General features: G+C 38.2%; 1 protein-coding gene across 7 annotated transcripts in view; it reads left to right on the forward strand.

Annotated features, from left to right (window-relative positions):
- Window positions 1–15,099, forward strand: part of LOC140781043 (phospholipase D delta-like) — a 32,590-nt gene that overhangs the window by 13,529 nt on the left and 3,962 nt on the right. For 6 of the 7 annotated variants that reach the window (XM_073126809.1, XM_073126810.1, XM_073126813.1 and 3 more), the window contains exons 8-9: window positions 2,438–2,593; window positions 8,843–9,040. In XM_073126809.1, the coding sequence (XP_072982910.1) occupies window positions 2,438–2,593; window positions 8,843–9,040 (354 nt within the window). The remainder of the gene's footprint in view (window positions 1–2,437; window positions 2,594–8,842; window positions 9,041–15,099) is intronic. The other variant, XM_073126815.1, reaches the window with a different exon arrangement.

A 15,099-nucleotide genomic window follows, 5' to 3' on the forward strand; every position in this document is an offset into this window, starting at 1 on the left:
TCTAAACCCTGTGAATCCACATCAACTAGATGTCACCTCGAGATGACGCTCAGAACTTTTCTTCATAGCTGATCCGGTTAGGGTCATCAGATGGTATCACTATGTGATCAACATATTTTGTCTTTTTCACTAATCGTTGAGAGAAGTTAGAGTCACCTATAAATTTATCATTCATCCTATGACTGTTATCTAATCCCGCCAGAGTCATCTAAGAAAGTCACCGCAGTGATCTGATTTAATATTTTCCCCTGGACTTCCCGATAGATTTGAGTCAGCACGGAAAAATTGCAAGGGATTTATACCGGGACTATTCTCTAAGTCATACCAATACTAGTCTCATTTTTCTTTTCATAAATTTCGATATTTGCACAAAGTATGGTGATGCACTGAGTATAATGATTAAATGCATATAGAAAATGTAACAATTAATTTTTTCACGTACGAATGAAAATAATAATTTTGCACACAAAATTTATATGGTCTGACAAAGGTACGAAATATAATAAAATAAATATGTGAGTGAACCCACTCACCCGAGTCTAGACAAGACAACCGAAATCTTAAATCTCTAGCTCACGTACTAAAAATCACCACCTTTAATAATAAATAATAATAAAATTTTTAATTTGAATAATAGAAAAGGGTTGGCTCAGGTTAAACCCGAGCCCCACCCAAAACCTTCTCTTCCTGCGACCGACGCGAGGAAGAGAAGGGTTGAGGGAGGGAGTGACCGCCGGCGACCCCGCCGACGGCGGTTCACGACCACTCTCAACCTCTCGGCTCTCTCTCTCTCTCTCTTAGTGGAAGAGAACGCACCACGGACGGCCGACGCTGAAGCCGACATCGACTGGAGCCATGAGGGCCCTCCCAGAAGGCAACCATGGCACAAGACCAACGGCTTGGAGCTCTTTAGCACGAGCAGCAGCAGCCCGAAACCGCCGGCCGGCGTGAGTTTTCGGCGAAGCCGAAAACCCATAAATTTAGGTATTTTCATTTTACCTTATTAAACTGAAATTAATTTTGAGGGGTGGGAGAGGGCTTACCAAGGAGTCACGTGGTGGTCTCCGTTAGCTCCAGCGGCGCTCCGGCAGGCCGATTCCACGGCGTGACTCCGTCGGTGAGGAAGAAGGCGAAAGAGAGGAGGAAGAAGAGAGAGAAGAGGCTGAGGTGATTAAGCAGAGAGAGACAAATTTTTAGGGTTTAATTTATAGATTAAGAGAGGATCAAATCTAATCCGATTCGGATTAGATAAAATCCTTTCCGCGCCTCGTCGCGTGCTGGAGAGGGAGAGAGAGAGGGGAGGGGCTGCACGTGCAGAGCACGTGCACCCTCCTCTCTCAACTCCAAAATTTTTTTTTTTTTGGTTCTTATTGTGGCCCTTTGGCTTAACGAGGGTTATGACTAGCTACCTTCTAGGGCTATTTTTGTCTTTTGTTTTTTACTTTATTTTGCCTATATAAAGGCTTGTAATTATTTTTTATGGGTTAATGAATATTTTGAGAGTTTTTGCATATTGAGTGCTTGTTGGTGGATTCCAACGTCGGTAGATTCCAACATCCTGATTGGTGGATTCCACGGGTTTGATTATTTTTTTTCTACTTCTTCTTCTCAACTCTGCAATCGAGTCGTTGTCCTGCATCAGTTGCAATTAATTTTCAAATTGTTTGCGGAGACACTACACACAAGGAGGCATACTATATTTTTATAGCATTTAGTTAAAGCATTATTTGTGATAAATTCTGGTTTTCACTGAAGCTAGATTGTATCCTTTTTCTATCTGAGATGTAGGCCTCGAGTAGTCTATCTGTTGTGCTTTGCCCATGAGACTTCTTTGAAGAAATAGAATGTTGAAATTGCTTTGCAATACATATTTGAGCAATGGCCTTGCGAGCCTGACAACACTAACCTCAGCTTGTGGCATATTTTGTTTAATCTTTTTCTCCCTCCTATTGGTTTATCTATATATTAGAACATTCTTAACTAGTTTACTTAAGTATCCCTATGATGAACTTGAAATATTTAGATGTTGGATAATGTCCTTTATATACTTACAAGTATAATTTAGAAATTTGAAGTTGGGAAACTTTTATACTTCACGTCTAATTGGGAACATTTGACTGTCACTGTCGGATAATAGTTGAAATTGTGACTTTACCATTCATATCTCATTATCTTGTAATGACTTGTTTTTCTTTTTTTTTCTGTTAATGTCCTATCAAAGTAATTAGTTTAGACATCAGATGCTTTTATTGGGTAGAGGAGCAACTTCTGCAAGCTTTAAGAAACATGAGAAAGAAACCTATACTCATTGTATTTCATGGGGTCATATTCATTAATCATTTTATGTCGTTTTCAATTGTTCTCTCTTCTTTATAGTTGTCAATTAAAATGTGAGTTTTGGTAATCATCTTAGGTCTTTAACATATTTACATTCCAGGGAGAGACAATGAAGATGATGTATCAAATCATTGGCCAGGAGCTCAGGTCATTGAAATTTGAGAATGCACACCCACAAGATTATCTTAACTTCTATTGCCTTGGCAATCGAGAATTATCCATGGATAGATCACCACCTTCAGAAAATGATGCAGCGGTATGTACACATAGCAATTACTGCAAGTCTGCAACCATTATTTAAATCAGTACTTCTATGATTCCATCATTCTGTGGTTGAGATGATCATTGACATTGAACCTTTGCAGTTTCTATTGAATAGTAAATCCGTAGAACACATTGCAATATTACCATTGGCAGTTAGCGCAAACCAAATCCATATTTTGCATGTAATGCATATCTGCTTAATCACAAAAATGATCATCTTTTTTTTTTCCAAATAGATATGTCAAAATAGACGATCCAGACATGCATCCTCTTCTACATATCTAGAAAGTGGCATGTCATTCTTTTGTAAGCAACTTTAAAAAGTATATGTAGAAACCACCTTTTGTTCTATAATATAACTACTTTTTGTTTCTCCCTTGATTGATCATTAGGTAAAATGTCTAGCAGATTTCAAATATTCTACTGAAGTAACTTTTACTTTTCGTATTTCAGATTACAATGAACAATGTGGATGTTTGATATTGATCCCCTATATAAAATTTATCTATAATGAGCAAGGTTATTGATGGTGACAACAGATTCAACTGTTCACTAGGTTCACAGGTCTATCTCCTTAGAGGGAGACGCATTGGTGACTAGTGTGTTACTAGGTCATAGTTTGACTTAAGTTAGTCAATTTATGCCTTTCCTATTTTCTGGTATTTTCATAGTATTTTCGGGCTATGTTCTAGGCTTCTAGCCTATTATTCATTTCTTGTTGGGTTTGTTTGATTTATTTTGGTCTTGTTGGACCATGGTTCCCTTAAGTTTTATATTGGTTATGTTAGGACATTGCATTCAGATAGTTTTTGGATGAAAAAAGATGGCTTAGAGATTTTTTCTAGGGTTTCGTGAAGATGACCTATTTGATGCAAAATTGGAAATCCCAAGAGATCTTGAGGATTCAATATGCAAATCTTGGTACCAATGACAGTCGTGCTAGTCGGTATTTTCTATGCCGATTGCCCGATTGATATTTGTTGTGTCGATAGTGGCACGACAAATTGGGTGTGCCAATGCTACACCTCGTGTCAAGCCATGTTGACCCGTGCTAATTACCACGGGTCGTGTGAGGCTCAAAATGGATTTTATTGATCATGTAAGAACTAAAAAAAAAAATTTAATTAAATTAGGGGTTGAGAGAGGAGGGTGCACGTGCAGCCCCTCCCCTCTCCTTCTCCAGCACGCGACGAAGCGCAACGGAAGATCTCGCCAAATCCAATTCAGATTCAGGATCTTTAATCTATAAATTAAAAATCCTAATCCTCTCTCTCTCTCTGCTTAACCACCTCAGCCCCCTTCTCTCTCTCTTCTTCCTCCCCTCTTCCGCTTTCTTCTTTCTCACCATCGGAATCACGCCGTGGAATCGGCCTGCTGGAGCGCCGCTGGAGCCAACGGAGACCACCACATGACTCCTTAGTAAGCCCTCTCTCACCCCTCAAGTTTAATTTCGATTTAATTAAGTAAATTAAAAATACCTAATTTGGGGGTTCTTCGACTTCGTCGGCAAATTAGGCCGGCCAGCAGCTTCGGGTCGCTGCCGCTCCATCTGGAAGCATCTTGCCATTGGCCTCGTGCCGTTGGCGTTCACCGTTGGAGCCCTCGTGACTCTGGTCGCCGTCGGCCATGGGATCGATCGTCGTTTGCGGGTACTCCTCCACCTCGCGAGGACGGCGGCACCGTGTGGGTGTTGGGGAGCTGATGGTGCAGCCGGCGAACCGTCGCCGTGGAGGCCGCCGGCGTCTTCCTCTTTCTCTTTTCCTCTCTCTTTTCCTCTCTCTCTTCCTTTCTCTCTCTCTCTCTCTCTCTCTCTCTCTCTCTCTCTCTTTCTCTTCGGCTTGGAGAAGACATACTCGGGCAACCCGAGTCTGGCCTTCTCCCATTAAGTGATTGGATTCGGGTTGGGTTGGATCCGAATCCAAGGAACCCGAATTAACTGTAGGTTGGTTGGGCTACTGGCCAATTGCAGCTCAGCCCAACTGATTTGGGCTTATTTTGGCCCAAATTATTAATTTTTGAGTTAAATTGTAGGAATTTTTTTATATTTTTTAATTAAAAATGTTATTGTTATTTATTATTAAATGTGGTGATTTTTAGCACGTTAGCTAGGGATTTGAGATTCAGCTGTCTTGCCTAGACTCAGGTGAGTGGGTTCACTCACATATTTATTTTATTATATTTCGTACTTTTGCCAGACCATGTAAATTTTCTGTGTCCAAAATTATTATTTTCATTCGTACGTGTAAATTTAATTGTTACATTTTCTGTGTGCATTTAGTCATTATACTCAGTGCATCACCTTACTTTGTGCAAATATTAAAATTAGTGAAAAGAAAAACGAGACTAGTATTGGTATTACTTAGATAACAGTTCCGGTATAAATCGTTTGCGATTTTTCGTGGTGACTCAAGTCTATCTGGAAGTCCAGGAGAAAGTCCTAAATTAGATCACTGCGGTGACTTTTTTAGGTGACTCTGGCGGGGTTAGAGAACAGTCTTAGGATGAATGAGAAATTCTTAGGATGAATGAGAAATTTAGACCCATTGAGACATATGACAGTATAAATATTAAAAGATGTTAATATGTTGAAAACGTGCAAGGTTACAAGTAGTAACATCTCTCTCTATTGTTATCATTATTATTTAGAGAGCATGCCTATTGCATATTGTGATGGATATTGTTGCTTTTAGTTTAATTTTATTCAGCATTAATATAATTTAAAATTTATTTGGTTTTCGAGTGGATTACACTAACTGAGCTATAGTTGTTGGCTCATGGATTTTTTTTTGTATTTATTTATCTATCTCAGGTAATAGTCAGCAGGGCGACTGAGTGAGATGTACCCGGACTTCACCTCCACTTAGGATTCACCTATTTATTTTTCCGCTAGAAGTTTTATTTATTTCGTTTAGAGACCATAAAACATTAACATTGTTTTTATGTTTATTGTAATTAGTTTTAAATTTAATAAAGCAAATCTTTATTTTATTTATTTATTTTGCCATCGTACACGTAGAAAGTACTAATAAGGCTTCGTGTATCTCAAGCATATTGAGATGCATGGCCGGTCATGATTTCTATTTCGGGTCGTGACAGATCTAAAATGGGTTTATTAGAATGGTAAATCTAAAATATTTTATGGGGCCGTTTTTCTTATCATGTGGAGTCTTTTTCTTAAAAAACTCTTTCCTATTTCAAATTTTCAATCATATTAGGGAGTGTTCAATTGTTCATACCAGTTTTAATAAATATATTCAATTATATTATGTGTTGTATAATATTTTTATTTGATTATTGCTATATTTTTAACAAAATAGGATATTTACAAAAATAATCTAAAAAATAAAAGACTATAATGTAGACTTTAATACATACATTCAAACTAAAAATAAAAGATTGACGTGTTGAAGATCTAAAAATATTTTTAAATATACGAAAAGATTTATAAAAAATATGTCAAAGGCATGCTAATACGTACTGTCGGCATGTCCATCATTGCTTGATGCTATCTTTCCTTTCTCTTTAGTGAATCGTTTCTAGGTTTTTTTGTACTTCTCATTCAGAGCCTGACTTTTGAGATTTTAAATCTGGACTTCATCGAGTTTCAGATATGAACTTCTGAGCAAATGTCAGATCTGATTTTGATATCAGATTTCAGATAGGCATCGCATCTCGGACCACAACATCAAAATCGATTCTTCTACAGCTTTTCATATTGAAAGTCTGACTTTGCAAAGGAGAAATATTTGGAATTTTTGGATTACCAGCAAACATAGGTTTTAATTATGGATTATGAATGGTAACTTCATCCTAGGTGATCAAATTTGCTATCTTATTAGTCTAATATTACTGGTAATTTATTTTCCTAAATAGTAAAATATATCACAATCCTGAATATTTTCTAGATTAGTTCTTTGCTGGAATTTTCTTTAATTAGCCAACTTCTCTGAACTGGCCAACGTTGCATTGCCTCCTAGTTAGTAGTTGATCTGAGTACTAGCAAACTACATGCTTTGAGTAAAGGACCCTAGTCAAAGAAAGTTTTGATGCTTTTGACGATCTAATTAATTTTGTTAAAAACGAGGCGTCTTGCTTGTGAACACCTTAGCAACAACCTTAGTGTTTATTTGAGAAATTTCTATTTAATTAGCTTGCCTGTACTTGATTTGTTTATTTGTTGTTTTGACTGATCATTTTAGGGCATTTGCATGCTTGTCTGCCATTAGCTGCCCTCTTTGTAGGTGTATATATATCAAGCACACAGACAAATTATGTGGATGTTTTGGTGTATGTCACCATAGAATAAATATTTTGTACAATTTAGATATTAGTGGTAATTCCTAAATTCGTTGTTACGAACTGGCTTGATCCGATTCGTAGCGATTCTAGATAGAATTTGCACGAAAGTTTCGAGAGATATTCTAGAGGATCTGGACATTAGATCAATGTGAAATTTTGATACGATATAGCCCTGTGAGAGAATTTCCAATGAATCTAGTTTCACGTAAATCGAATGTGTAGATTGGAAGATATCTTCGAATAGGTAGACAAAGGTCGAATGGTCATACCTACGAGATTGAGGTCTGTATGGGACTTGGGATTCGTGGGTGGAGGTGATGATGGATTGGAGACTGAGTAGTTGATGGAGGTGGTGGCTTGCGGATGCGGATGCGATAGATGGTTAAAGGCTATGATTGGCATACAATTGCGGTAGTGGGTAAAGATAAAAGCTATACGGAAGGTACAGATGGTTAAGATAGAGAGACGAAGGGGAAGAAGTAGGTCTGCCCTACGGGACTAGGGGGATCAGCGAAAGAGAGAGATTAGAAGCTAAACGAAACCTTGCCAACAGAAGAGGTGGCGTTAGTTGGTGAAGAGAGAGGAGGAAGATATAGAGGCCAACGACCAAGTTGAGAGAGATACAAGGGCAAAAACCAATTAATCTTTCATTCCAAGCATGCTTAAGATACAAACTATAAGGCTATATTTATAGAGATTAAATCAAAAAGTCCTAAACAAATTTAAGTAAACTAGTCTTTCTTATTTTCTCGAATTAACCATTCATTTTGCCGTAGATAGATACCAAATCTGTGCAAACTCCGAATATGAAAGTTATAGATGAGGAATTTGTCGATCTTCAACTGGTTTGATATTATTCGAAATTCTGTAGAATATCTTGTGAATATTGTACCAGAACTGCGTAAATCTGGATTTAGCTTAAATAACATCCTAATCTACTAAGATTTTGATTAAACCACATAAGTATAATAAATAAGATAACTAGACTCAATCCATCGAGCTCAATGCCTTTCGAGGTGATCTGATCTGGTCCGAATCGCATCATTCGTCCCCGTCTCATCCAAGTTTCCCTTATGATCTATTCAGACGGTACACTAACTAGTTTGGTGTTTAGTCACCAAAGTATTCTGTGGTTTCCTGATTATTTAGATGCAACCCATGCATCATCTAAAGTTCCTTATTCCAGGTAGTATTGACTCCTGAGATACCTTTAGACTGCTTTGTTGCCTCAAGATGTGGCAGACTATTGTTATGTATACACTGACTAACCATAACTTATAGCAGGAGTGTTATATGCAATGCTCATAGATGTCATGTCAATCCTCGAGGTAACCTTATATACTTGTCTGGATGGATCGAGTAGCAGGCTTGTGCTTTGCAGTTTCATGCTTACACCAAAAGAGCTAGTACTTCAAAAGATAAGTGCATGCTTGTTTAATGAAACGAGCTCCTTTTCTGGAGTAGCAAGCTCAAACATGGAAAACAGACAAGCCTTCTTAAGTTGATCACAAATTATTTTTGCTGGCCCAGGGTGTTTATCTCTGCCAAATAGTTTTTAATCAGAACAATGCTGATATATTTCATAAGAACTAACATAGCTTGAAGTCTGTCAATAACGAAGAATGATCACTTTGAGTTATTCTCAATCCACAGTCAGCAGGAGCTAAAGAAATTTGTCAAAGAAACAGATGGTGATATCTCCCTGCCATAAATAATTTTAAAGACCATGAAAGAAGTCCTGAATCTCACATGGAGTTAATTCTGTCCGTGAAGTGGAACTAATATACACCTAATTGGTATTTTGAAGAAAATGGCTTCTTGTGCTACAAAAACAAATATAGTTTAGCTATGAGGATCTTGACTATGTCCAGCATCTTTAATTTTATGCTTGTCATCATTTTACATTGGAAGTTTAAAGGGTTCTATTTCTCAAATCTCTCAGGCAATGTCCCAAAAGTATCGGCGCTTCATGATATACGTACATGGAAAAGGGATGATAGTAGATGATGAATATGTTATTTTGGGGTCTGCAAATGTTAACCAGAGATCTCTAGATGGTTCAAGAGATACAGAAATAGCTATGGGTGCCTACCAACCCCATCACACGTGGGAAGCAAAAAAGGCTTATCCACATGGTCAGGTTTGTATGTAGATCTTTATTTTGTTATTTGCATTCTACATGCTATCACTCAGTTCCTACTTGCTACTTACCCAAAAGTTATCACTTATGCACTGGATAACTATACTTCAGATTTATTTTGAGTAGATTTATATATCTTCAATATGTTGTGCATACTGCCGGATTTCTCATCATTTATTAGATTTGCATAGTTCTTCTCCCCCCTTGAAGATCACATAGTAATTTCAGTATTTTGACTCATAAATTTTGTTCTCAATCAAAAAAGATGTTTTATCTAGAGAAACTAAGATTGCATGTTAGTTTACTTTTCGGCGTGTAGGTGTTTCATTCATACAAAATTTTCATTGCCAGTAAAGCAATTTCAAGACTTGGTTGGAGATAATATTAGTTTTAAAAATAGTTAACGCAATAATCATATTTTGGAACTATTTAGGTTCAATACATTTTACCTCTTGTATTTTGGACAGAAATTACTTATACTTACTGGACTTTGTTTTGTATCACTATGTCTTTCCCTACAGTTTTGACTGAATGATAAATGCAACGCTATCAACAGAGATTCTACAATGACTTAAATGATCGCACCTCTATGAAATAGATTCGTATCTGAAGAGAAAGTTCAAAATGATTTAGTGATATAAAATAAAAGTTCAGAGGGATAAATTAATTTTTGTTCAAACCAGTACAAAAACATAGTGATGCAAAACAAACTTCATGGAGTAAGGTGAATTTTGTCCAAAGTATGTATTGGTAAAATGTATTTAACTCTTAAAAAATATAAGTTTCTTCCATGCCATCTCATCTTGAATGCCATGTCACATTATGTGCCACATTACCCATTCTCTTCCCTTTCTTTTTTCCTTCCCATTCGACTATGTAGAAATTGCCGACTCGATCTTGTCCACTTTATCCCTTAAAATCCCACATCTTCTTACCTTTCTCCTACACTTATCTCTTTCCACAGCCTTCGTCGACTCTGCCGAAAACCGCCTTTCAATAATTATTTTTAAGCTAATATTAAATTGATAAGAAGTTGCAAAATCATGGAAGCTCCAAAGTTCACCTTCTGCCTTATACCTTATAGAATAAGTTGATTCTAGGAATAATTTTATGTTATATTAATTAGAGTTATGTATATTTTATTTATTCATTTACATATATGGTGACTTTTAGGGGTGTAAACGACCCGAGCCTGAGCGAGCCGGCTCTAGCTTAGGCTCGACTCGAAATTAGTTTCAAGCCTTAGTTTGATATTTAGTGTAACACCCGAATCCTAAACACGTGCATGGCACGAGCCTACACGGCACGTGCGTAACACCTGACCATTTGGTTAGTTACTGACAATCAAATAAACCTGCAGCAACATCATAATTTTATCCACAACATCTAACTAAGAATAACTTAAGTCTAACTATCAACAGTATACAGATAATCCTACTTGGGCCCCGTACAGGCCACAACACATCATTAAGAGCTTTTCACAACTACATATACACAACAGTGGTATATACATAATTATGCAAGTACAAAATTACATGCTAAAATATAAGACAAGGATACATACACACTTTGGAGGATGTCCACTAATACATCAATAAGATAACTCATCTGGCATATAACACAATCCACACTCTACTCCTCACTCAGTGAATAGACCTTACCCCGAATCAGTAAAGCTAAACAGAGGATAAATCAAATATTGGATAATATAAATCAGCAAGAGCATCATGTCATGAATGAGTATATGAATGTATCCCCAATAATATATAAATGAAAAGTAGATAATATGTCATAACTGATAAAAATATATAATCCTCGACAATGAATAAACAAATTTTCATGTTATACTATCATCACAACTCTCTCTCAAATATGACACATGATGCATGTCGATCATGACCATGCTATGATATCAAATGCAATCATATATGATGCATATTGATCACTTGATAATTCGGTGACTAAATGATAATGAAATCATATGCATTTCTCAACATCACAATCATCACCGATATCTCGGTATAATATCATCATACTAGACCATTGTGCATAGTCACCACCCAGTACCCGGTCTCAATATCATGTTCGAATGCTCAAAGCATACTCTGCAACTCGCAAGAGTATCTCAAATATAATCATACCCCGCCACCCGCTACGGTATCAACATCCATTCAGACTGGGCACCCACATAGTTAATAGAAACCTCGTGAGGATAACTCACCACATATGCCTTAGCGAACGACATGTGTCCGATTGTCTGTGTGCACAGACTCAACTGACCTCGGACATGGGCCACGAGATGTCACATATCAGCGACCATAATCATCACTCCAGACACCCCTAACCCTAGCGCCTAGTCGGGTATCATCACGTTTTCTATCAACTATCCTATCAATCACATTTCATGTTTTCTTTCTAAATGCCAAATCACATGTATATATCTAATACGATAACGAGTCAATGCATAATAGAAATTTAGGTGGAACAGAAATCAAGAGAAAAATGATGCAATGTAGACCCCAACTATGTATCTAACACATGCATACTCCTACTAGTCTATCACATGCACACTCATACTAGAAACCACTCCGACACAAAGTCATAACAGTATAATCATCTCTATTTACATCATCATACTCATATCCAAGATCAACATAATTCTATGCATGATAAAAATATGCTCGACTGTAATAATCTCTAGATAAAGTCATATAATTATGCTGGAGGCCAAAATATGCATGTACATACTATATAATATAACATAATTTGAGAAAGGCGTCTAAGGGATAAGACTACTCACCCTACTGCAAGTACCAAACCACCACTTGTTCACGCTGCTACGATAACGATCAAGCCTCAATAGCTAAGTCCACGGGGTCTTAAACATGGGGGTCGGGATCTGAAATTATTTATAACAAATTATGTCAGTTTTTCTATTAATTAAAATTAACTCGGCAAAAAGATAGTTTCTTGTTGTAATTATGCACTCTTCATTCCTATATTTGTTTGTTATTTATTAACCATAATTATATTATTTAATAGAGTATTTAAGACATAATTATCTGCCTATTATTCTCCTTGATAATTAAGAAAATAAGAATTAAGTTACTGAAAATAATTACGTAAGAATATATGTACATAACCCTAATAATTAATATTACCTACCTAGGATTAAAATAGTAATTTATATTGTAGGTATTTTGCTAAACATGATATAATTAGAATTATTTACTAACTATGATATAATTATATTTAATTCATATAAATCAAATACATTAAATTAACTAAACTAATTGAATAATTTATAACATAATCAAATATAGTTAGAAATCAATAATATGCATATATATATATATATATATATATAAACTATGCACAGTGCTGGGCTCAGCCCAGCACCACTTGCAGGATGCAAATCGAGAGGAGGAAAGAAGGGAAGGAGGAGGAGGAGGAGAAGAAGAAGAAGAAGAAGAAGAAGAAGAAGAAGAAGAAGAAGAAGAAGAAGGAGAAAGCTGGGAAGAGGGTTGGGCCGCAGGGGAGGGGTACGGCCGCTGGTGGCCACTCAGCGGTCGGCCTCTCGCCGGCGGCTCAAACTTTCGGCGTCTCGAATAGCAACTGACAAAGAGGAAGAGCGAGAGAGAGAGAGAGAGAGAAGGAGAGAGAGAGAGAGACACCGGCGGACAGAAGGGCCAACGGCGGCTCTTCCCAGTGGTCGGTAATTGTTTGCGGACTAGAGGGAGAGAGAGAAAGAGAAAGAAAAAATGCGGGGAAGAGAGAGAGAGATAGAGATTATTAGAGAGAGGAAGAGCGGGTCACGCGGCAGCGGCGGAATGGCCGGTGGGTCGGGTCCCACCTCCACACGTCGCCGCGGCGTGGAGAAGAGTGGCTCGGTGGAGGTGCGTGGCACCCCCACCGCGCCACACTGGACACGAGGCCGGCCACAGCGTGGCCAGTCGTGTCGTGCCCAGCAAGCATTAGTTGTTGGTTTTTTTTTAACCCTACTTGGGTTGTTACATTTAGACTCAGCTTAGCTTAACTTAAGTCGAGCTCAAGTCGAGTCAGATCGAGCCTGAGCTTGATTCGAGCTAGAGCTAGACCCGAGCTTGATTAGAGGAGGAGGCAGCGGTGTCGGGGATGGGGACGGGGACGTTGGCTTGTAGAAGGCGAATGAAGCCAAAAGAAGAGGAGACGGCTGTGACTTGTCGATGGAGGAGGAGGAAGAACCCGAAGGAGGAGGTAGGAGGAGGAGGACCATGGAGAAGGAGCGGTCCACAGAGGAAAAGGTGACGATGACTTATCGATGGAGGTAGAGAGGGGCGGACGGGGGAGGAGGAAGCAACCGAAGGAGCCGATCGATGGAAGAAGAGAAGATGACCTTTCACCACCCACCAAAAGGAAAAAGAATCAATGGGTTCACTCTTTTTTTTAACTGTTGCCCTTGTTTACTTGGTTATTTGAAGAGAGTGAGTAATGGAGTATGGAGGTGTTTGAGAGTAATGAAGTAATTGATGGAAGAGGGTTAAGTGGTTTGGGAATTTGTGATTGATGGAAAAGAAAATGAGTAATGAAGTAGGTAGGTTGATCATATCAAAATGAGTAATGATGGATCCTATGAGTCTATTTAAGAGGGTCTATGTGTCAAATGAGAATGAAGAGGAAAGGTCAAAGGAGCCGATGAGACCATTACCCCATCTCACATTTTTACTAGCCTCACCCTCGCCCTTCTTGCTCATCTTTATGTCCACACAACTGATGAGATCATTACCTTATCTCACATTAGTTGCATTACCCCCATCATGGATCCCATGAGTCATTTTACTTTATATGATGTTTGGCTTATTCTCGGTTATCTTATATTTATTACTCAGCTTTTTGGCTCTTGTTATACTATATTTTTTCTCTTCTACAAGTATTGTGCAGGACCCTATCTACAATCCAGAGGATTGTGATACATAGTCGGATTCACAGATTTTACTACTTGGATTAGCTTCACCTTCTATCACCTCACCCCATTGCTCGTCTAGTCACCCCTCTCTTTGTCAAGACTCAAAATTGAAATCACGACCGACCATGTACTTCAGTATATTTTAGATATACGAAGCCTTATCTGATAAATATGTGAGTGAATTCCACTCACCTAAGTCTAGGTGAAACAACTGAAATTCACGTGCTAAAAATCACCACTTTTAATAATAAATAACATAATTTTAATTTAGCAAATATTATGTTTTCTGAAGTTTAAAACCAATTAGATTATTCAAATAGGCTAGATCAAGCCCAAATGGTTGGGATGAGCTATGGCTAGCCCACATACCACACAATAACTAATAAATGGTTTGGTCTTAAGGCCCAAACCCACCAATATAGAGACTTACGGCCTAATTAATTGGGTCAAGTCTAATGGATTCAAAATCCAGACCTGAACTTGCAATAACTTAAGTTGGCTCGGGTTGAACCCGTGCCTTACCTCATCTCTTTTCCTTAAGGAGATCTATGAGAGAGAGAAGAAGAGGGATTGAAGGAGAGGGAGAGACCATTGGCCATTCATTGCCGTGGGGTTCCACCAATCACACCGCAGGCTCCTCACCATCTTGTGACCAAGCCAACCCTATGGGGCATCCACGGCAAGCGATCGACACCGGCAATCACCACGCCATAGCCGACGGCCATGGAGCTCGCCTCTACAACCACTCGAGCCGCGAGGACTCAAAGGGAGAGTACATATGGCATTGCCATTGAATTGAAGCTTCGAACACGAGTGTGATTTGCTGACGAAGCCACAACCCCACAATTTAGGTATTTCTCTTCTGGCTTTAATTAACTTTGAAGGGTTGGAGATGACTAGTGGCCGCAACTCCACAAATTAGGTATTTCTCTTCTAGCTTATTAACTTTAATTAACTTTGAGAGGTGGGAGATGACTAACCTATGAGAAGAGTCGTGGTTTTTGATTGCTCCGGCAATGCTCTGACCGTCCAATCCCACAAGGTGATTCTGATGGTAAATAAAAAAAGAGGAAGAGGAAGAAGAGAGGAAAGAAGGGGGTTAGGTGAGTTGAGA

The sequence above is a fragment of the Typha latifolia genome, chromosome 2, assembly GCF_019914945.1.
Source record: "Typha latifolia isolate L0001 chromosome 2, TyphaL0001v2, whole genome shotgun sequence".
Taxonomy (NCBI): domain Eukaryota; kingdom Viridiplantae; phylum Streptophyta; class Magnoliopsida; order Poales; family Typhaceae; genus Typha; species Typha latifolia.